Source organism: Rattus rattus, chromosome 7 (assembly GCF_011064425.1).
Source record: "Rattus rattus isolate New Zealand chromosome 7, Rrattus_CSIRO_v1, whole genome shotgun sequence".
NCBI lineage: Eukaryota > Metazoa > Chordata > Mammalia > Rodentia > Muridae > Rattus > Rattus rattus.
The window spans coordinates 118,014,188-118,038,533 of NC_046160.1; the positions used below are offsets into that span (position 1 = coordinate 118,014,188).

A 24,346-nucleotide genomic window follows, 5' to 3' on the forward strand; every position below is an offset into this window, starting at 1 on the left:
CTGAGCCAAGCAATAATGCGTGAGGGTGCCGATGGCTGAGGTCTCATTTATCCTGCAGATTTTCAGTTGAGTATTATCTAGGCCCATTACCCGGTGGAAGCCGTTTGACATCTGTGCGCTTCCTGGCCCCCTCAGTGGTGAGAGTGGATGGTTTGATTATTGCAGGGATGTTCTATGTATAAATGCCCTTTGGGCAGTGTGTGGAGATGGAGGTGGATACGATAGCTCAGGTAGTGATCCGCCCACCCCTCTCCCTACATCTGAAGTAAGGAAGAACCTCAGAAACCCATCTGTTTTAAACTTGAAGATGTCTCAATGCTATTTCCTTAAAGCTAAAACTGCAGGTGCAGCAATGTGTGAAGATTGAAGACTTTTAAAGACTAAGTTGACCCAAAGGAAACTTACTGGGCTTGTCATGCAGATAGCTCAGGCAGCTGCTGTTACATACCAAGACCAGCTAAAATATAGGCTGAGAAGCACTCTTGACAGAGGCGAGACCTGTGTGCTGGGAAACGTTGCCGGGCTTCAGACTAGTTTCTGCTGACAGTAGCCTTTGTTTCCAGCTGAGGAAAAATCTCAGAGCACAGAAAAATCAGCTGTCTCAAAGTACACCGTTTAGTGTTATTTGCACATTCCTAGTGTTGTACGACTAACGCTGTTCTTTTGTTTCTAAGACATTTTGGTCACCCTCAAATACACTTCTGCACACATTACATTGCTTGCCTATGTCTTTCCCCATAGCACCACCAGGAACCACTGGTCTGTGGTCTGTATCTGTGGATTTGCACATTCTTGGTCTTTTGTGCAGATGCTTATGTAGTTGATGGGATTGGATGACTGGCAGCTGTTGTCATCGAACTCAATGTTCTTAAGGTTCATTCACATTGTCTTTTTTTCCCAGAGTTAGATATTGAATCCAAAACTTTGGCTGTACTAGACAAGTGTTCTACCACTGAGCTACATCCTATGTGTTCTGAAACAGGGTCTCACTAACTATTCCAGGCTGGACTTGAACTCAGTCTTTCAGTGTCCACTTCCTCAGTTCTAGGACAAGAGTATGTGCCAACATTACAACCTTCGTTATCACACACACACACACACACACACACTCTTCATTCTTTCACATGGCTGGACAGTATTGTGCAGGATCTACCTTGCACAATTTGCTTGTCCATTATTTGAGTGGCTGTTTCTACTATTGGGCTACTGCGAACCACAGAGGGAATACTTGTATACAACTGTCTGTTCAAGTGGCTATATGTAGGGTTTATCGATGGCTTCTTGGTGATTCTGTTTAATTTGCTGAGGAACCATGAAACTGTCTTCCGCTCAATGATACCATGAGTCAAGGAGGAGTTGAGTTCCTATCACTGATGCTCCCTGTGGGCACATCTCTGGCCGTGACTTAGTCTTCTCCAAAAGGGATGATTGCTTTGGCTGATGTCTGGGTGAAAGTCCAGCTACTGAAAAGCTTCCTTCTTCTTTAATCCTTCATGGCAATGCTAGGCATTGTTCCTAGGTAAGGCCTTGCCATGACTTTTATGAGAAGGGTCAGTGGAAGGGGAGGTGTGTGGTTAGTTGAGGAATTGTATTTGAAGGCATTAGGTATTTTTCTCTAGACTGACCTCTTCAGACAAGAGGTCTATGGTATTCATCTTTCATTTTAACCTTAATTTGTCAAATTTCAATAAGATGCATCACATTCAATGCATCGACTTCCTTTGGAGAATGCAGTCTGTGAGAAGTGAGGACATGGGCAGTGGTTTTTATTAATGAGCCCTGGACCTGTGAATCCAAAATCTCGCCGCCATTCAGTCTCAGCAATGTTGACTTGGAAAACTTACCTAATAAATCAAAATTGGGAAACAACATTTGGCCTCTTTATTACTAAGATTGCGTGACACTCAAAGTATCCCACTGAATAAATGGTGTCAGTGGACCTGAAACCATAAGATTCTCTTGAATTCATATGTTTATTTTAGATATTTTACTAATGTTCTTGTACTTTAGACCAAGAATATAAATCTCAGTTTTAGAAGTTTGAACATAGAAGTTTTACTAAAATGAATGTCCCCAGTTGTGGTACATCAAGACATGTCGGTAAGACTTCAGGCACTAGGCATAGTGAGCACTCACTAGGCTACATATCATGGTGGGATTAGAAGCCTGGCCTCCTCTCCATCAGGTTCATTTTGGGTACTTGTATTTTATTAGTACCCTTGATTTTGAGACAATTCTGGAAATTTATGATAACGGTTAGTAACTTCATATGGCTTTGTTTCTCAATTACCAGGGTTTTTGTACAGTAAGAAACACTCAGCTTTTTGTTAACATTCTGGTCTTAGGTAACACGCCACCTTGTCAAACTCTTCGACAGCATCTCGGATCTGCAGTTCGAAGATAACCCAGAAGTGTCCACGTGCAAAGCAGTTGGAATGTTCAGCAAAGAAAAGGAGTATGTCTCATTCCAGGCCGGGTGTGAATGCGTAGGCCATGTAAGATGTGATTTTGAAGTTTTCTATACAAAGGGACTAATTTTAGGGTAATTCCTCAAGGTCGAATTGGACAAGCAAGACAGTTTAGTTCATGTTAGAAACCAGGCTCTATTTGGTTCTGTGCTAGGAGATTGCTGTTTGCCATCTCCAGGTCATTTAGCCTTAGCATCCTGCAGGGGTCAGTGATATCTGGAATTCAGCTAGACAGAAGGGATTGCCACTGAGTGTATGAGTAGTGCATAGGACCATAAGCACATGCAGCCCAGAAACTAGCTTTATCCACCTATCAGAAGCTGTGGGAAGGGAAAAGGGTTTGTGGCTGGACATTCTGCTGTGAATACTGTGGACGGCTTCTTGGCATTAGTAAGGTCTACCAAGATGGTGTCACTTAACCCAATTCCTGTGCAGTTAACTGAGCATATTCTCCACTCTTCGTGGACAAATACCTAAAAACACTCTTACCAGCTACCCACAAGGAAGAGTTAATTGCTGTATGACAGCTTGGAACACAGTCTGGTAAGTTAGAGGTTGTCTTAGTTAAGGCCTCTGTGGCTAAGATGAAGACCATGGCCAAAAGCAGCTTGGCGAGGAAATGGGTTATTTCCTCTTACAACTCTCAGGTCACACTCCAGCATGGAGGAAGTCAGGTAAGAAGCCATGGAGGAATGCTGCTTACTGACTTGCTCCTAATGGCTTGCTCACCATATGTTTGTACCTAACTCAGGACCACTTGTCTAGAATTGGTACCAACCACCTTAAATTTGGGCCTTCCCATGTAAGTAATTAATCAAGAAAATGCCTCTCAGTTGAGGTTCTTTTTTTCCCCAAATGTCTTCATACCATTGGTAAAAAGCTAACCAGGTAGGACATGCACTCTTTCTGATGAAGCACGGTTAGCTTGGTCTAATTCATGGAGTACCTGTGGGACTGCTCTCTCTGAGAGACCCTCTCAGGCCTAGGCAACAGCTTTCTTGAAGTGTTCTTTGCAGAAGTGTCATTGGCTACCAGGGTTCTCTTTACTCCCCTCTGTTACTTTTTAATATCGTACTAGAAAATGCTGCCAAATGAAGGGGAGGCAGATGGTAGGACACTGTGATTAAAAAATATTTTTGATCTCTTGGGCTTTTTAGGATATTATTATAGTGATTAGAACAAGTCACCATAAACTATCTTGACAAAAGTATGTTGCTGTCTGCTGCCTCCCGGCAGACTGTTCATCAACTGGCATGGTGCCCAGAGGGGGATCGTCCAACTGATGGATGTGCTTGTCACTAGCAGGAACTCTTGATATTGAAAGATTTCCTAGGGCTCTCACTTATTCTATATAAGCAGCGTGTGCTGGAAACTTCCAAGCATAGATAGCGTTCATTTTCCGATTGCCTTTGTTTAAAATTTCTTTCTTTGTGTTTTTTATGCTTTCTCCACACTCTTATGGTTGCCTCTTCCAAATTTAGTCTGTTACATTTATTTATTTATTCATTTATTTATCAAATTGGGCTTTTAGGGATCAGAAATGAAGACTCTCTGGCCCTTGTTTCTCTAAAGAGATGAACATATATATGATTAATACTAACTAGATGTGGTCATTTTTATCATAGACTGGGCAGAATGTTAAGAGGTTTTAAAAGGGTAGGACCTGGCATATAGTCAGAACTCGTTATGAAATCATACCATTAAGTTGATGTTGTTGGCAAAGTTATCCAAACATGGTCTAGTATGTCGGGTTCTCTGTAGACTTCCCTAATGGAGCTCCTCAGGACAGACAGATATGCTGAGGACATACATCCCAGAGTTCAAAAGAGATACGCAAACAATGACTGGCCTATGTGGGTGCTTGCTGCCTGACTCTGACTCTGCACTTCATTTTAAAGGCAGAAATACTGAACCCCATTGGCTAGGGGCTCATGGGACTATGAACTTGTTCATGTCAATAAGACCCCGCTTTAAGCAAGGGAAACCCCCTATAGTAGGCAGCAGACTATGGCCAGGGCAATGTCCCCTTTCCTCCTCAAGAAGAAGGTGTTCAGCTCATTTGTGTTCCATTTCTTTCCAGTTCCCAAAAGGCTAGAATGTTGCTGCCATCCTCTGGAAGGCAGGGAGAGAAATCAGTTGGGACATTGTAATCATCTCCTATGGCCCTTGGAATCTATTCATTATAGTCATTTTACTGCTAGACTCTATTCTACATGAGCAGTCTATACAGCCTTGGAGTTAAATGCCCAACTAGAAACAGATGCACATTTGAACAGCATGGAAAACTGGCTAGAATATATTTATGGGAACAAAAATGAGCTGGAAGTGAAGTTTTTAAAAAGATTAATTGTCACCAGTCAGCAGTTGTCCTATCTCTAAAACCACCATGCTGTCTAATTCCTGACAAGTGTGAAGATTGGAACCAGTAGGAATATAATTAAGATATTTACTAAAAACACTTTGGCTTAAGACTAAGTACTGGGAAGAGTTTTAGAAGGGGGACTTTCAGAAGAATAAAATATTGTCAGAAGACACAAGTCTTAAAATTGTGATCCTGAAGGGTTTAGGCCCCAACTCATACCCTAGCAGGAGGCTATGGTGTCTCACTTCTTAAACACTCAGTACAAGGGTTCTTGTCTAGAACCCCCTTATCTTCAAAGTTGAAGAATAAATGACCATGTCCCATTTAGGAAGTCCGTCACCCACATAGAGGTTAAGAAATTAGCTGTAATTTGGGGAGGAGAAAGGCTTAAATAGAGAAAGGAAAGGAGTATGTCTCACTCCATGTGTACTGTGGTGCTGTTGCACAGGCTTCAGGGTAGCTGGAGCATAGAGCAGCTCTTCCACTGTTCAGCCTGAGCCATCACATTTCAATTTTCTCCCAAGGTGGAGAGCTGGCTTCTGCAACTGGAACAGACCATGAAGGAAACCGTTCGCCTGGCAATCGCAGAAGCCATCGCAGCCTACGAGGAGAAACCTAGAGAGCTATGGATCTTTGATTTCCCGGCTCAAGTGGCTCTGACTGGCTCACAGATATGGTGGACCACAGATGTAGGCATTGCCTTCAGTCGGCTAGAGGAGGGCTATGAAACAGCCCTAAAGGATTTCCATAAGAAACAGGTATTTTCGGGAATCTCAGATTTGACAGTTAAAGGGGATTGAACAGGAAGCTTCATTTATTTATGGCTTTCCCTTAGCTTTTGGAGACAAATGGGTACTTGGTTTCCTAATGTGAAGAAAGTGGGAGGTTGTTTTCAATTTAGTAGATTTAAAGTTAGACAATGCAGATTAAAGACATTGCCAATCTCCTCAGATACTGGTTGATCTGTTGATATTTATGTCTCAATTACACCTATAAAGTGAGGACAATTAAAAAACATTAAAATAATATTCTCTCAATTTCTGGCTACGGTACGTTGGTCCTGGAGCTGCTATCTTTCCACACATCGCTGATTTTCCACTTGGTTCTCCCTCCCTGCCATTTCTTGAATCTCCGAATATTTATTTCTTAAAATAGTAAATGACATTCTGTGGATATGTGTTTATATCAGTTTTACTATTTTTAACTTGATGGCTTATTTAATTACTTGCTTATTGTTGAAGATGAAGAAGAAACATCCAGGAAGAGAAATAGCAAAGATTTACTTTCTCATGAAAACCACTGATAGCATTCGGCATGTAACCATCCAAAGGTTTCCTTCTGTCTGCTATCTGTCTGTCTTACTGTATGAATAAACATGAACGTGTAAATAGATATTTATAGCTATACACTTGGAATCCTATTATCTACATCAGTAGGTCTATATATCACTGTCCACATAGCTTATTAATTATATTATTAATTATATTAAGCTTTGGCCAAACTTACTTCCTCTCCTACCTCTTTTTGAGTTCATTGTGATCATTATCTTACTTTGCTTCCAAATACCTCAGTTTCTATTTTAAAACTTTTACCTGTTTTAAATGATAAGAATTTGTATACTTGTGGTTGACAACTCGTTTGGTACACGTGTATGATGGGTAGAATGGCCAAACCAAGCCATCCGATGTGACAACTGCTTTCTGTGGTTGGGACATTCAGAATCTGTCTTCACAGTTTTTCTAATACGTCCCGTGGTGTGCAATAGTTTCTTGACTGTGTGCCTTCGGCTCCCTGATTCTCCTGGCTTCTTGTAGCTAGTACTTTACATACTGTCAATTTTTTTTAATATCCCATATGTAGACAAGATATTGATGTAGACGTCCCTAGTCTATTCCAGTTAACAAAACATCTCTAGATCCACTGCTGCTGCTTCAAATGGCAGAATATACTCCAGTACTCCACTGTACATACTGTCATCATTTTATTCATTCACTGATGGACATGTAAATTACGGCGTATCTTCGTTGTTATGGTAACACTTCAGTGAGCATGGGAATGCAGATGCTCCTTTTGACCCACAGACTTCAGTCTTTTATATGCATAGCCAGTGTTGGGATTGCTGGATCATATGGGAGCTCCATCTCTGGCTTTCTGGGGAACCATTATACTAGCTTTTATAATGGCTGTACTAACTTATGTTACCACCAAGAATGTCCAAGGATTCCCTTTCAACCCTTCACTATTCTTACTTGGAAGTTTATTTTCATTGTTTTTCTGCTTCCCCCAAATTTTCTCGTATGAGTCTTCATGTTTGTATATGCAGGTACATATGTTTGTGTTATCATATGAGCATAGAGGCCAGAGAATAAGCTCAGGCATTATTTCTCAGGCACATTATACCTTGGTGTAATGTCACTTGGCTTGCCGTGGAGACAGAGTCTCCTACCAACTTGTAGCTCATGGATTCTGCAGCACTGGCTGACCAGTGAGCTGTAGGGGTTCCACCTGTTTCTCCTTCATACATGCTGACATTGCAACCATGTGCTATGGGCTACAGGCCTGGCTGTCTTGTGTGGACTGAGGGGCAGCAAGCACTTGACCATCCGAACTATCAATCCCCGAAACAGTTCTTTAAAATTAGCTTTTACACCATCCAGCCTTGTGATTTCCAGGTTTTTCTGTCCTGTCTCATTTCAGAGATAGTTAATAGATTTACTTAGATCATTGCCAGCCAAAGCCATTGAGTTGCTGTGCTGCTAGGTGCCTGAACGCTCATTTCTTCAAGTTGCTATGTGGGCTTGTTTTGTCTGCAGGATCTCTCTACCCTGAGATGGGCAAATACTTTATGTGTGTGTCCGTGTGTCTGTGCCTGGGCATGTGTGTGTGTGTGTGTGTGTGTGTGTGTGTGCACGTGCACTCCATCTATGTGTTGTGTGTTTTCCTACTATTTTTTGTCAAGAGCTGTGGATTCTGGATTGGATCTGTGGTTAATAACTCAGGATATGTTTCCTGGTTACCCTGGCAGGCATGATTTGAGACCTTGGTTTGTCCTATAGGAGCCCTTTTCTTCCCAAAGCCCCAGGCGCCTCAGGTTTTCACAGGTCTTTAGAGCTAGAATGTGGAGGTTTCTCAAGAGCCCTCTATTGGAATGCGAAACACTGAAGGTCCTGGGTGCTCAGTTCCCACTCCTGGCCTTGCATAGACAGCGTGAGATCCATAATCTAAATGTGATATTTCTGTTCCCATGTGGCAACTGAAACCCCAGATTGCAGATGTTGAAGTCTCTACCAGATCCTACTTGAGGCTGCCATGGTTGTCAGCCATTAAAATATGCACTTCTGCTCTTCTCTGGAAGCATAGCTTTGTGTCCTTAAGGTAATATTCATCTCCCCCTTCCCCCTTTGGTTATGAAGATTTAAAAGCTTCTGCTGTGTGTGTGTGTTGGGGGAGAACTGAGTGAGCATATGTAAAGGTCAGAGAACAATTTGGGGGGATTGGTTCTTTGCTTTCATCATGTTGGGACAGGATCTCTCTTGTTTTTCCTGCACTTCATATTACAGACCAGGTCTGGTCTGCAGGCCTCTGGGAAAGTCTCCTGTCTCCACTTCCCACCTCACCACAGAAATGCTGGATCACAGATGAGAACCACTGGATCTAGCTTTTCTTCTTTTGCACGAGTTCCGAGGATTGTCTGGCTTGCACTGTGTTCACGTTACCAAAGGAGCCATGTCACCAGCTTGTGATAAAAGCATTTATGAAACCCTTCAGCACCCACTGGAGGGTTTGACAGACCAGTCACTTGGATGCCTTCAACAACAACTGGTACTAACAGGAGTATTGGAGAAGCTAGTGCTTGCACGCTGTTAAGGCGGTGGTTAAGGTCATGAGAACTGTGTGCATCTCTGCTAAAGCCCATTTGGTGATCTTTTAAAAGTGGGTGTAACCAAGACTGCAGAGATGACTCACTCAGTGGGAAAGAATGCCGCTACCAAGCACCAGGGCCTGACATCAATAGCACATAGAAGCTGAGCAGGGCTGCACCTGCCTTAAGCCATAGCGTTGTAGGGCAGAGACAAGAGGGTCACTGGGGCTCACTGGCTGCCAGCCTAGCTCCAAGTTCAGTGTTTCAAGGGAATAAGGTGGAAAATACATAGAGCAGGATGCTTGGTATATTCCCCTGCTGCCTGTGTGTGTATACTTGGCACATATGCACATCACATACACCACACACACACACACACACACACACACACACACACACACATACACTGTGGATGTAACCGCCTGCTGCAGTTAAGTTTTAATTAGAATTACTCTTATAATAATGGGAGAAGCTTTTAAAATGAACTTCTGAATCTTAAAAGAGCTTAGTTTTAAAACCAGAGGTCAGAGTTGGCATTAACAGATGATCTGCCCACAATCCTTGCTTTTCTTGTTTCTGTTTGTAAAAACCAATGGTACAGATGCAGATAATTGTTTCAAATTCTGATTCTTTCCAGGACACATATTGTCTTAGTAAGGGTTTTATTACTGCGAAGAGACACAGTGACCCAAGGCAACTCTTATACACAAAACATTTAACTAGGGCTGGCTTACAGCCTTAGAGGTTTAATTCACGACTTCAGTTTAATCCATTGTCACTGTGGTGGAAAGCATGGCAGTGTGCAGGCCAACTTGGTGCTGGAGGAGCCGAAAGTTCTACATCTTGATCCTAAGGCAGCCAGGAGGTGGGTTTCTTCCACACTGGGCAGAACTTGAGCACTAGGAGACCTCAGAGCCTACCCAGACGGTGACACACTTCATCTAACAAAGCCACACCTATTCCAGCAAGGCCACACCTCCTAATAGTGCCACTCCCCATGGGCCAAGCTTTCAAACACATGAGTCTATGGGACCAAATGTATTCAATTCATAATACCTATCATTATTGCATATACTATGACATTTGATTGAAACACACATACTCACAAGTGCACAGATACACAGTGACACATACATACATACAGATAGACACACTCTCATACACACACACAGCCCTCTGTCTTGTCAGAATCTTTGGAATACGACAAACCAGCAAACAAGATAGATTTGATTCCTTAGATTTGAAAGTTCCTTGGCAAAAGTGGTTTTGTGTGTGTGTGTGTGTGTGTGTGTGTGTGTGTGTGTGTGTGTGTGTGTGTGTGTTGCTTGTTTGTTTTGCTGCTGCTGTTGTTTGGAGGATTGAAACCTGGGGAGGAAGCATCTTCTGCCCTTATTACTGAGCTGTGTGGAGAAGCACCAAAAAAGGGATTTGACACCTGAAAAAAATTACTGTGGTGTGCTTAGACTTCACCCAGGGCAGTGTGGATAAAATCATGACAAAAACTTTGTTTTTAGTCCTTAGTAGTATTCCATCATGTCTGTTCCATAAGTTCTTTATACGTTCTATCCACTAGTGTCTGTATTTCTACCTTGAAGCTTCGAGTTGCTTTTGCATTCTTGAAAGATGTCTTTTCCTGGACATGTATTTTCATTTCTTCTGGAAAAACACACCGAAGTAAAATTTCTCGGTAATCCAGGGTGTATATTTAAATATCAGAGATGCCGACTGAGTTCCTTATTGTTGCACAACCAACAATGACGCTCAGGGGTTCTGGAAGCTTCCTCTATTCCCTCATTTTTGTCTTGTCATTCTCCATAACTACATCAATAGCTGTTCCAGGGCTATTGATGAATACCTCAGTGCACCTTGAACTTGAATTTCTCTAACGTCTGAAGACGTTGAACAATGGGTCCACATTAATTAGTATTCTGTCTTAGGTTGTAATGTCACTCAATTTTCTTAAACATTTGGGTGGTTTGCCCTTTTCCTGTTAACTCCAAGAGTTCTTATTTATTGGGGATATAAATCCTTTTTTGGAAAAATGAATGAATTACACATTTTCTTCTGTCTCCCAGCTATGTTACTAGCCCCATAAATTGCATGTTTTAATGGGCGTTGTTATGAATAGAATCTTGCGATTTTTTGACATAATATACCACATTTGCCTCTCGTGGATAATGCACCTTTGTGTCATAGATAAATTCTTGTTCACCTAAAAGTCACGAAAGTATCTCCATCTCTCAAGATACATGATGGTTCTCGGAGTCTTGTTTAGAACTATGGCCCATTCATCTTGTTTCCATTGAATTAATTTCCCACCTTGGTCTAAAGAAAATGTCAGTTTGCTCTCTCTCTCTCTCTCCTTTCTCTCCCTTTGTATCTGTCTGTCTGTGTCTCTATATGTGAGAGGGATTTTTCTCTACTTATTTTTTTATTTTTCTATTTCTACGACAAAACCACAGTCTTAATTACTGTAACACTATAATAAGCATTGAAGTCAAATTTCATATCTCTTTTGTTTTCCCATCAAAATTGTTTGCACGATTCTAAAATTTTAAAATATAAATTGTTATTACCTTTGTATTTATTCTTAGTCAATATTTTTAGCCTAATTAAATTTCTATTAGATTAACCATGGTTAAGTAGAAAGTTTAGGATAACAGATCTTACAACGTAAGAACACATCACCTCCCCACCCAGTGAGATGATCTCTATTTCCTCTCTGCAACGTCTTTGCAGCTTATTACATAGTAGTCTTATGAGTTTCTTACTACATTTATTTTACTTGTGATATTTCAGTTCTATTTTATATACTAATACGTCTTTTGAACTTTAACTTCAGTATTTATGACTAACCACAGAAATATATTGGATGAAAAAAATATGTACTTTGCATCTTAGGAGTTTGCAAAATTTGCTTTCCATGTTTAGTACTCTGTGGTTTGTGACGTATAGACTGTGTAGGGTTTGCTGTGTATATGAACACATCCAACTTAAGCAATGGCAGTTTTATATATTATCTTCTATTCTTTTCTTGCTCTGTATTTCCTTTTTTGAGCTTGTCACATTGGCTAAGACCAGTAGTACAGTGTTAAAGTACCTAGACTTCCTTGATTTATTAACAATTCAGGTAAGAACACTTTAATGAGTCTCTATTAAGTCTGAACTAATTTGTTTTTGAAGACATCCTTTGTTATGTGGTCTTTTCTAGGTAAAGGGAAACAAATGCTTAGTCACCCCAGGTAGGAACAATTTCAGCCAAGTCTAGCTTAGTAAGCCAACGTTTGTTGGGGTTCATGGGAGGGGTACTTTTAAGAGCATGGGTGACTCTCAAGCAGCTGCCCCACCTCAGGGTGGGTGGCAACTCTCAAACTCTGCATTCCTGAAGTTCCTGTCCATGTTGTAGGCACCTTCACCAAAGAGTCTCCTCTTCCTTACCATTATTAGCTTCTTGTGTAACCTAGAGGAGACTGTGGATCTTCTAACTTCCTGTGCTTGATTAATCTTGTATTTCGTTAGCTTTACATTGAGCCTAAGAGCATCTGTTTACCTGTTGGGAGAGAATGTTCCAATTCAGAGGAGTCATAACAGCCCCCACAGAAGAGAAATCCCTTCACCAGGTAGAGAAAAATGTTTTCCATGACTACAGGTAGAGAATTTCCTATCTTGAAAAGGCATTGAACCTTTTCTGATCCTCTGAAATGACCATTTGATTTATCTTCTGATCTGTTACTGTAAATTTTATATTTTTGTGTTAAAAATTCAGCTTGGATCCTTATAATGTGCTAAGCACAACCTCTAGAGTGAGCAACACACAATTCTGTGGAAATTTTTGAATGTTAATACAATTTTGCATTTTTGTATTATTAAATTTAGTTTGTTATATTAGCCTTATAAAAATTGTCTCTGTTTGTTAACATTTTATTAATGAATTCTGCCTTTTTTTACCATCATTTGCCAATGGTTATTTAAACATTTTTGAGAACTTTTATATATGTACACAATGAGATATGATATCTATCCCCCATTGCCCACCAACTTCTCCTAATTTCCTCAACATGTCTCCTCCCAAATTTCATGTCCAAATTTTCCATTTATGCATGAGGATGGAGCCATCCATTGTAGCATGGTACTGTAGATCAAATACCCATCCATTGCCAAGTATTGACAGACTTAATCCTGTGAAGGTAACTGCTATGATTTCATTATTGAAATAGTGATGTCATGTCTTGTGTGGGTAACTGTGGCAGCCATGAGTTCATTATTGAAATAGTTATGCCATATCTTGTGTAGGTAACTATGGTAGCCGTGAATTGATTATTGTAATAGTGATGTCATGTCTTGTGTAGGTAACTATAGCAGCCACTAGTTCATTATTGTAATAGTGATGTCATGTCTTGTGTAGGTAACTATAGCAGCCATGAGTTCATTATTGTAATAGTGATGTCATGTCTTGTGTAGGTAACTATAGCAGCCACTAGTTCATTATTGTAATAGTGATGTCATGTCTTGTGTAGGTAACTATAGCAGCCATGAGTTCATTATTGTAATAGTGATGTCATGTCTTGTGTAGGTAACTATAGCATCTATGAGCTCATTATTTCTTCCTGTGGCACGAACATAGCCTTTCTAGGTGGCCAACCTCTAATTTCACTGCAACATAAATCTTCATTCTTTAGGTCTTAGCACAAATGTTCTTTCCTCCAAAATGTGTTTCCAGTCCCTGTATTAGGCAAGACCCTGTTTCTGTGTGCAGTGAGAGTACTGTATAGATATCCTACTTATCAACATGCTTTCCTTCTTGGGGCATGGGCCTGTGAATGGTAACTCCATGTGTCATAAGAGTGAGTGGAATGGAAAGTTCTGGTGCATTGTGTCATTCATTTTCTCAGTTCTTTCATTCCTATAGCGCTTGTTTTCTGAGCACATCTCTGTACTGGCCAGGGTGCTAGGTAGAGGAATACAATACCACGTGAGACTCATGGGCCTGGAACCCTTAGAACTCATGGCTAAAGGAGAGGAGAGAAAGAAAGCACCAACATCTGATAAAACAGCAGTCAATAAAATTCCTTTGAGTTCCATAAAATGGGATTCTATGGAGTGTTTGCCAGGAAAGGCTTAGAAGACAATATGGTGGAGAAGGCCAACCTGAGAAGGAAAACAACCACAAAAAGTCTCAAGGACGATGTGCCCTTGAGGTGGCCATAACAGGAAATACAGAGCAGTGCAATGTGGCTGGAGCAAAGGAAGGGAAGGACGTGGGCAAGCATTTTGCTTTGCAGGCAGCATAGTTTTTTACTTAGGCTACTTTCTACAGCCAGGTCTTCTCCATCCTCACAGTCTGCTTACAGACAGGACGCAGTATGAGAACAGCCACTGGGAGCAACTGTCCTTGACCCAGTAGAAAGCCAGACAACACACCTGAGTCAGGGGCGAGAATAAGCATGCATTTATGAGAAGGTGTGTTATTTTGAAAAGCTTCCATAGGCTATTTTCTATGTCATCCACCCATAAACATGGATGTAATTATACCGTGACCATCCTGTAATTGCTACCTGGAGCCTTTTCCCAAATTCTAGACATTTTATGACTGTTGTTATGGTTACAGAATCCCATTACTTCTGAGAGGATATCATTGGGGGAATCTTAATCCCAAGAGGCTGTGAGTGCGACACACAATGCGGTGCACATAACACTGGCAAGGCATCATCTGCACCATCTTGCCTTTGACTGAATTTCTGTGAGAAATGAGTCAGTAACGTAGAAATCACAGGTCATTTGGAGGCTTAAACAACTAACTGCGTGAGAAACACTAGAAATTATAAATGTGCTTAGGTATAGAGGCATAAAGTATTGTTACTGCCATAATTGAACTGGTTAGACAAAATCCGCTGATGGTATAATATCTGACACTGTGGGATTTGGATATCTTGGCCCAAATAAGGAAATATCCAGCACCAAATATCTCTTCTCTACCAACCATCTGCACACGTGTGTGTGTGTGTGTGTGTGTGTGTGTGTGTGTGCGCATAGACATGAGAGACCCATACATACATATATTCATACATACATACAGGTTACATACACATACCATATGTATAATGTATGTATGTATGTATGTATGTACGTACGTATGTATTATGTTTAAGCTTTCAGTAGCAATCTCTACCAATGCTTGTAATTCTTTTCTGTGCTGCAATCCTGTATCTGTTTGACTCACACTCGTGACAGCTTTTCAGTGGCTCAGGGGACAAAGCGCTGACTAAGCAGACAATGTCCTTGCCTTCCTGGAGGCTGACATCTAGGAAGTGATGAATTCTGAGCATATCATTCACAAAAGAATGGCCACGTCTGCTCTTGGTGAAATTGAAGGTTTGTTGTAAGATAATAAGTAGGTGAGTGAGTATTGTCACCGGCACTTATTCTCTGACATCCTCAGGGGATCAGACTCTGTCTCATGTGGGTGGAGTCTCATCCCTGATAACCGAATGTGATGAGCATATTTTCATGTTACAAGTTGGTGAATTTGTGTCTGTGCAGGTGTTTGGCTCATGTTTAAGTCAGAATACTTGGGGTTTTTTGTTTTTGCTTTGTTGATGTGCAGGAATTACAGTATTGGGGTATTAACTCCTTATCAGATACATGGTTTCCAAATATTTTCTCCAATTCCTCATGCTGTGTTTTTATCTTCCTTATTGTTCCCCTACTGTACAGAAACTTTTACACTTGATCTTAGCCAAAAGGTTGAGAAGTAATGTACAGAAACTTTTTACTTTGATGTAGTCCCACTTTTTCTTTCTTTTGCCACTTGTGGTTTTTGGTTTCAAATCCTAAGACTCATTGTCAAGAGTAGTCTCATGACTACTCAAGAGTTAGAGGTCTGGTCTCATGTCTTCTTCTAGTAGTTCATGTAGAAAACTTCAATCCAGTATGCATTGAAATTAGTGTAAGTGGGAAATCCCAGTTTGATTTCTGCTTTACATTGTGAGGAGGGGTCTTGTGGTTTCCAAGTTGGCCTTGAACTCACAGTTACTAAAGGTGATCTAGAACTGGTCTTTGTGCCACAGCCTCCCATGTACCGAAATCACAGGCATGGTCTCACATCTGCCTTCAGTGGCCCTGCACTGTCTGTTGAAGATGCTATTCTTTCCCCAAGTATACTTTTGTTTCTATATTGAACTAGTTGGGAATCTCACTTCCATTCTGTTAAATACTGCAGTCTTGTGATATAATTCAAATCAGACATATGGGTCCCTCTTCTCTCCCTTTTTGCTTAAGATTGATTTAGCTGTTCAAGGTCACTTGTGGTTTCTTTTGCATTTCAAGTTTTCCTTTTATTTCTGAAAGTACTATTGGTACATTGATATAGATCACATTTAATTTACAAATTTGAGTAGTTGGGTCTTTAAAAAAATAGGAGTTATTTCAACCCACAAGTCGGGGATGCATCTACATAGACTTGTGTCTTTTAAAAGCTCTTTTTTTTAAAAGCTTTGTAGTTCTTAGCAATCAGGTTTTTTTTTTTTTTTTACTTTCTTAGCTATTTCTGCAAAGGAAATAAAATCATTTTGATGGATTATTCACATTCTGTTTTATGCTGCAGCTTTATTTTACAATGGCAAACATACATGAATGACTTTGTTTTGTTGATAGATAAAATACCATGCATACAGATACACATACACAGAGTGGGATACTATCCAATCTTAAAAAATAGAGCATCATGCCCCCTAAGATTGTATGGATGAATCTGAAGTATATCACGTTCAGGGGAATGTGTATGTATTATGTCACAGACATGAAGAACCCTTTAAAAGCCAAACTCATGGGGAGAGAAAAATTGGTATGATGAATACATCCTGAAGTCCTCATAAACTACATGGGCAACTACACCTGGTACTGTTTGTATCAGTGGGTTGTACCTTTGAGATATGCCGAAAGAATGGATCTCAAGCCATCTTACCAAACCACAGTAAGCAGCCCCCATGAGGAGAATGGTTGATCAGCTGTGGAAATCACGCAGCAGTATACACACAGGCTGAACTACTGTGGTACGCAATTTTGTATTTGTCAATCTTCTCTTGGTCTGAGGAGAAGCAGTAAATGATGCTATATAAGCTAGTGAGCCAGATCTGTAGGTAAGGATATATGTCTGTCAGGTGAGAGCAGATACAAATTCTGGCACCTAAGTTACACATCATATTTTTATTTTATAATACTAAGAAATGAACCCTGCGGCACATACATGTTAGAAAAGTCCTCTACCACTGCTCTGTATCCCCCAGTCTCCTATTGACTTTGAGGCAGTTGCTCAGGCTAGATTGAACTGACTCTGTAGCCCAGGCTTCCCCTCAACTATGTTCTTCCTGTCAGCCTTCTGATCAACTGGGTTTATGGGCCCGAGCCACAAGGAATCTTCTTAGTCTCTGGAAGACTTCCTGCGAGGCCATCATTCCTCAGACTTTTCAGTGATAGCCAGGCCAGGTCAAGGGAGTATGAGGATACTCTCAGAAGTCACACGGTGAGACCCGAATCCCTGCTCCCAGTTCAGAGATCTGTGGTACAATTTCCTGGTTGGTAAGGTAGGATATTAATAGTCCTTTGTAAAGTTGGATATATTCTTGTTATTGTTGAGTTCATTGCCCCGTGTGGTGTGATCAGAAAACTTGCTTTCCTCAGAACATGGGGTAAAGAATGGGGTTGGGGTGGGAGGTTTCAGTAAAATCCAATGAGTTGATAATGGGGCAATGTGCGTAGCCAGTGCTCAGAAAACCATCTTCTAATTTTGTGTAAGTTGTGTATATGAAGGCACCATGGAGCTGCTGTGTGTATGAAGGTTTCACCATGGTGCCTTTCTTCTTCCCTTCCTACAGAGTCCAGCTGCACAGCAACCTCGGGGCCACTCTGGGATTTAGTCTTTGCATAGGTTTCTCCACAGACCGCTTACCAGGTCTGGGAGCTTCCAATGACTTGGTGCCTACTTCTTGCTTACACTGTCATGCTCTGATGATTTTTAATAGACAGGGCTCTGCAGAGCTGAAGAAGACAGGGGATGGTATTGTTAACTATCATTAAGGCAGGGCTCCTGCTTTTCCTTTTGCAAATAAACCTTGAGTAAGGAAGAGGTTAAGAAAGGAAGCCTTTTGTGGGAATAACCAAACGAGGAAAACTAACCAGCTAACCAAACACGCAGCACCCGAGAGATTGTCTTCCCAAGCTTCCTGGCCACACTTTACCACAGGAACTGTGCTTTTTCTGAAGCAGTTCTCGGGTGTGTGTTTGTGTGTGTACGTGTGTGTGTACGTGTGTGTATCTGTGTGTGTGGTGTGAGTGTGTGTGTGTATGTGTGTGTATATGTGTGTGTATGTGTGTGTATGAGTATGTGTGTGTGTGTATGTGTGTGTGTGTACGTGTGTGTGTATGTGTGTGTATCTGTGTGTGTGTGGTGTGTGTGTGTGTGTGTGTGTGTGTGTGTGTGTGTGTGTGTGTGTGTGTGTGTGTGTGTGTGTGTGTGTGTGTGTGTGTGTGTGCGTGTGTGTGTGTGTGTGTGTGTGTGTGTGGTGTGATCTGTGTGTGTGTGTGTGTGTGTGTGTGTGTGTGTGTGTGTGTGTGTGTGTGTGTGTGTGTGTGTGTGTCTGTGTGTGTGTGTGTGTGTGTGTGTGTGTGTGTGTGTGTATGTGTGTGTGTGTGTGTGTGTGTGTGTGTGTGTGTGTGTGTGTGTGTGTGTAGATCGTTTCACAACAGAACGAGCATCCCACCAACTGTAGTGCTGCCTGGTCTAACCCACGTGGTTCAGTGCCTTGGTTACACCATCTCCTTACCTGCCATTCAAGAAGAAAAGTGTTTATCTTCTTCTGAAAATGTTTATCTGAGAGGCAAATGAGCCTAAGCAAGACTAGTAGTATAAGTAAAAAGAACGGGTCAACAGCGTACGATGCTTAGCTATGAGCATTTTCTCATCAACTATCACTATAAATGTAAACAAACTAATATGCTCATTGTTGGTCATTATTTTTCCAAGAATAAAATTTCCTTTAAAAACATTGGTTTTACTTCTTAGATCTTGTAGCTCTGAATGAAAGTTGTGGGCTGGATCATCATTAGGGCATATTATGCAATGGAGGCTGAAAGCCCCACTTCAACCATTACCATCTGCCATCACGGATGGACAACCTTGTCTCCGCTGTGTCCCGGCTCTTTCCTGAAAATGAGGGGCAGCATGTCTGTCTCTCTCTAGGTGTTTTGAAGATCAGCTCTGATAGCAAGTTTGGGATTTGTTTTATAATTAAAGCATTTTTTATAAATATTGACCGGTTAGTCTCTGTATTGATACCCATTGCTTCTTTCATGTTAAAAAAAAAACCCATCCTTCTAGATTTCACAGCTGAACACACTGATCACACTTCTTCTGGGAGAACTTTCACCTGGAGACAGGCAGAAGGTCATGACCATCTGCACCATCGATGTCCACGCAAGAGATGTGGTGGCAAAATTGATTTCTCAGAAGGCAAGTGCATTGCTATGTTCCAAAAGTGGTATTTATTGTCAGGGTGGCTTTAAGAAATTTGTTGTTTCTCGAAAGTTTCAGTTAGTGCTGGGAGGTTGTCTAGGGTGCTTTAGGATTGGTGGTTAGCAGAGTAATGGCCAATGGTTTGCTAAATTTGAGTCTAAAAGTTAATGCAGAAGCAAGGACCATGGGAAGAGCCTTCATTTTTTACAGCCTTGTCTTCTGTTTTCTGTGCATAGTCCTCTGCCTTGTGGCTCTTACCTCTGAGATGTACACAGTCAACAACTACAACACTTTATGCCATTTCAACCATCTTAAGGGGTGGGTGGGACTGGGGACCTGGCTCAGTGGCTCCTGCCAGGCATGCTTAAGAACCTTTGTTCAGATCTCCAGACTCCACAGAAAGCAGGGACTAGTAGCACTGTCCCTGTAATCCTGATGGTGAGCGGGAGACAGAAACAAAAGAATTTTTGAAAACTCTTATGCCAGCAGATCTGGATACAGTGGTGATGAAAGTCTTTCTCAAAAAAGGTAGAAGACAAGAACTACTGCTGAAAGCTGTTCTCTGACCTCTACCGCTGTTCCATAGTATGCACTTCCTGCATACACGCACGCATGCACACACCACACATACATACATACATACATACATACATACACACACACAAAAATGCACACATACACAACTATACTATACAAATACATACTACAGACATACTGTACATGTACATACACTATATACACACTACACACATAATCAAATCTATCTACTCTACACATACTGCACACAGATACACTACATACACATATATAGTACCAACACAGACACACACTACATATACGCAAACACATGTACACATATACTACACACACACACTTAAAAACCCATCTCTGTGTGGTGCTGATCCATTTCCTTCTGAAGAAATCAGTATTGGTCACAATTCCAGAGTGCTTTGGCCAACGCCTGTTAGTACTGTTCATGGCTAAGTAATATGTCTTGTTAAAAAGGTTGTTTTCTAATATTTTCACTAAATAAATGGCTTTTCTTTTACAACCTGTATGTTTTAAACACCCATGTGTCTCTTAGGGGCTGGCAGTATTTAATGAAAACAGAAATATTTTCAGCCTTCGTTTTCTTAATTGTACTCTTACTTTCTAATGTTAGAAACATGTTCGTTTGATTTCTGAACAACATTGTTGGTAGGACCTCTGTACCCAATACCACCACAGACTTTCTGGTGGGAAGAAATGATTCTGAAATGACAATTTCCTCTTTCAAAACAAAAACAAAGGGGGTGGGGGTTTAGCTCAGTGGTAGAGCGCTTGCCTAGCAAGCGCAAGGCCCTGGGTTCAGTCCCCAGCTCCGGAAAAAAATAAATAAATAAATAAATAAATGAATAAAAATAAAATTCAAATAAACACAAAAATGAAAAATCAAAACAAAGACCAATAATACCATATTTTTAAAAAAAAAGTCCACAGAAAAACCATAGGGTTGGTTTTGTGTTGGCAAAAAGAGAGAAAGAAGGAAAAGTTGAGTGGGTAGGAAAGTTGGGGAAGGTACTGGGAGGAATTGGGGAGAATGTCTTTTTTACTTTTCAATTGCTGTGAAGAGGCACCATGACCAAGACAACTTAAGAGAAAGCATTTAATTAGGGGCTGGCTTACAGTTTCAAGGGGTCAGTCCATTATCATCATGATGAGAGGCAGGGACTGGAGTGGGCAGGCTTGAGTTGATATCCTGATCCATAAGTGGGAGGAAGAGAGGGGGTGGGGGGAGAGAGAAGGGACAGAGACAGACAGAGACACACAGACAGAGGGACAGACAGAGAGAGACACAGAGAGAATATGAATGAACAAACAGAGACAGAGAAAGAAACACTGGGCTGGTATGGGTTTTTGAAACCTCAAAGACCCCAGTGTCACACCTCTCCCGACCATGCTACTTCTCCATTAACTTTTCTCCAAGTAACTCCACCAATTAGGAACCAAACATTCTAATATATGAGCCTACGATGGGGAATGGGGATAGAGTTGGGGAGAGCAGTCTCATTCAAACTACCTCAGAGGGAAAGGAAAATGATCAAAATATAATGTGCGAAAATATTTTTTTAAATAAAAAGAGAGAAACAAATGCTAGACCTAGAAGAATAGGAACAATCAGATATCTCAACTACCACAGTGAATTTTTAAAAAGATGAAGAGGAATAACCATCATCCTAGTGGAATTGAAGCAAAATTTAAAATTCAAAAGGATGCAAGCAGAAACCTGTTTTATCTCGCTTTTTAAAAAAATGAAAATACAGTGACAGCTCTGCATCGGTTTGAGTGCTTGTATCATAAAACACTGTATGCCGTTTCCCTACTTTATTCCTCTATTGAAATCATTGAAATACAAGGAAAAGTGCCTTTTTAGGATTAGAGATATGTGTCTCAGTTAGTAAGCACTTGCTGTGCAAGTGAGAGGACCTGAGTTCAGATCCTGAAATCAACATGAAAAACCAAGTGTATGGCTGGTGCTTGGAACTGCAGCACAAGAAAGGTGTAGACAGGAGCTTCCTGGGTGCTGGCTAACCAACCATCAAGCCAAAGCAATGAATACTGCATTCAGTAGAAGCCTTGTCTCAAAAATAAGGTAGAGTGCTATTGAGGAAGACATCTAGTGATGTCAAACTCTGGCTACACACACACACACACACACACACACACACACACACACACACACACACACACTGTGTCTCACACACACAGTCACACACACACACACACTGTGTCTCTCACACACACACTCACACACACAATACACACACACAGTTTCTCATAAGCCTCAAACAGTCCTTGATCTAGTTGCTATATAGAAGAGAGTAAAGAACATTTTTTAATTAATCTCAGATAAATCCTTGCAAAGCACCACCTACTGTGTTTTCTCATTTTGGTAATGAGCTGTTGACATCCGCTCTTTGAATATGACCTTGCCTTTTCTCATGTAGTCATATTTTTATTTGCAGTAGCATAGATCGCGATTAGAATTATTTATTTTAGAAAACAGTTGTACTTACCACTAAGCCACCAATGCAGGTAATATATTATTTATTTTAAACTAAACACTTTGACTCATTCTTGGTCTTCTACAGTGCATGTCTATGTGGTGTTGATTCATGCCTAGTCTTTGGAAAATTCATAGGCAAGAATTTTGATGACTCGAAGTGATTTCTAGGAAGCCCTAGGGTCCCACAAACCCTGAAAGAGACAGAAATTGTTTTCAAACTTGAAAAGTAATAGCTAAGGTTAAGTAATATAGGAATGAGTAACCTATAAAAATCATCTTCCTGTAATATGATGGAAATGAAGTCAAACGTTCTGTACCGTGAACATGGATGAAAGCATGCTTTATACTTCAATGTGCAGGAATTATGGGTTGCGTGTAATTTTAATGCAGAAAATGATTTTCTGTTGGGTCTGTGTGAGTAGGTGCCCAAAGATACAAAACTTACTAACCCCTGGGTGATTTGTGAAAGGTAAAACCATTGCTTGAGTGAACTCATGTCATTTTGCACAATATAAAGGGAAGAATCTCATTGCATATGTATTTCTGATTAGTCACGTAGCTGAGATCTGCAACAGGGTGCAAGAGAGTTTAGGAAGGAGAGTCAGCAAAGAGATGAGAATGAATCAGTTTGCCGCCTTGGCACTATCGGGGACTGGTGAGTTAAGACTGTGCCGTGATTGTAGGTTGTCAGCCCTCATGCTTTTACCTGGCTGTCTCAACTCCGGCACGAGTGGGAGGAATCGAGGAAGCACTGCATTGTTAATATTTGTGACGCCCACTTCCAGTACTTCTACGAATACTTGGGAAACAGCCCCCGGCTGGTGATCACTCCTCTCACTGACAGGTAACAAACATAGCTTCCCACAGAGGGGAGAACCAAGCCTCAGTGTCCTTTTGGGTGGACGGAGAGGCATGAGAATGAGAAGAGAGGCTGAGGGGAACGGATGGACCAATCAGGAAGCAATAATAAAAGCAGCATGGAAATTAACTGTGCAAGATAGCAAGCGTTAACATCAGAGACAAGATGAAGGAAACTCAGAGAGGCAGAATTACAGAAGTCATAAATCATAACAAATGGAGAAAGGGGTGCATGGATTAATGTGGCTTAAGGAATCTTGCCTGCGACTAAGGCCTTTGTCCACTACCTCTACCATCATTGTCCCCTCTATCCTCCTTTTGGAAGGACAGGCATAGTGAGGACAGCCTGTGATGATGGCTTCCATTTTCCTGCATACAGTAATGAGAGAGAAGCTAAGACTCATTAAAGGAGTTGACAAGTATTTATGAAGAGCTGTGCTAAGAACTGTCCACAGTGTCTTTGCTGTCACAGTGATCAAGCTCTGGTTGAGTGCAGTGTTCAAGTAGTGGGCATGAGAAAATGGCAGGTGTTTATTTTAGGGTGCACTGCTTGCTGTAATAGAAGTGTAACAGAGCTATTTGTCAGAAAGGGTCCGGAGGGAATCATCTACTTCAGATTGAGTTTCCATGTCTGAAATGCTTGGGTCCAGAAACATTTCCAGTTCAAGATACTTTCATTATGAAATATTTGCATAGACTCTCCAAGTTGAGCACCCATCATCTGAAAAATGCCACTCTCAAGCACATAAGAAGCAGGTTTTCAGAGCATTTCAGACTTTGTATTAAAATCTGTGTAGACTAAGAGAACCTTTGAGGTGAGACCCAAGTGCACAGTCAGCTGCACCCAGATTCTAGGGTAGAAGTGTACAGCAAAGTTAAGTACTGATGATCCAAGGCAGGCAGGAGCTTGGCTTGGTTAAAGGGTAGGAAGACAGCCAGAGCGGTCTAAGAAAAATCACAGGGCCAGCCCAACTGACTGCTACCGAAAGTTCATTGCTATTTCATGATCCACAAATAGATACATAGAATGTCGCAGAGGTAAAGATGTCCCCGGATATGAGTTCTTTAATTAGGATTTCAACTCCCTTTAATTATGTGGTTTGAGAAAGCACACTTAATCTTCTGGTATTTAGGGGGGGAAAATCCTACCTTTGTGTTTCCAGTTATGTCCTATGACCAAAGTATAGACAGATTGAATGATATCTGTGTGTTTGTGGTACCCTGGTGAGGCTGGTGAGAA

General features: G+C 41.1%; 1 protein-coding gene across 1 annotated transcript in view; it reads left to right on the top strand.

The window, feature by feature from the left end:
- Dnah11 (dynein axonemal heavy chain 11) overlaps positions 1–24,346 on the top strand; it is a 298,504-nt gene that overhangs the window by 87,409 nt on the left and 186,749 nt on the right. Inside the window, exons 29-32 of the mRNA XM_032908348.1 lie at positions 2,346–2,495; positions 5,355–5,588; positions 19,068–19,199; positions 22,932–23,092. Of these exons, the coding sequence (XP_032764239.1) occupies positions 2,346–2,495; positions 5,355–5,588; positions 19,068–19,199; positions 22,932–23,092 (677 nt within the window). The remainder of the gene's footprint in view (positions 1–2,345; positions 2,496–5,354; positions 5,589–19,067; positions 19,200–22,931; positions 23,093–24,346) is intronic.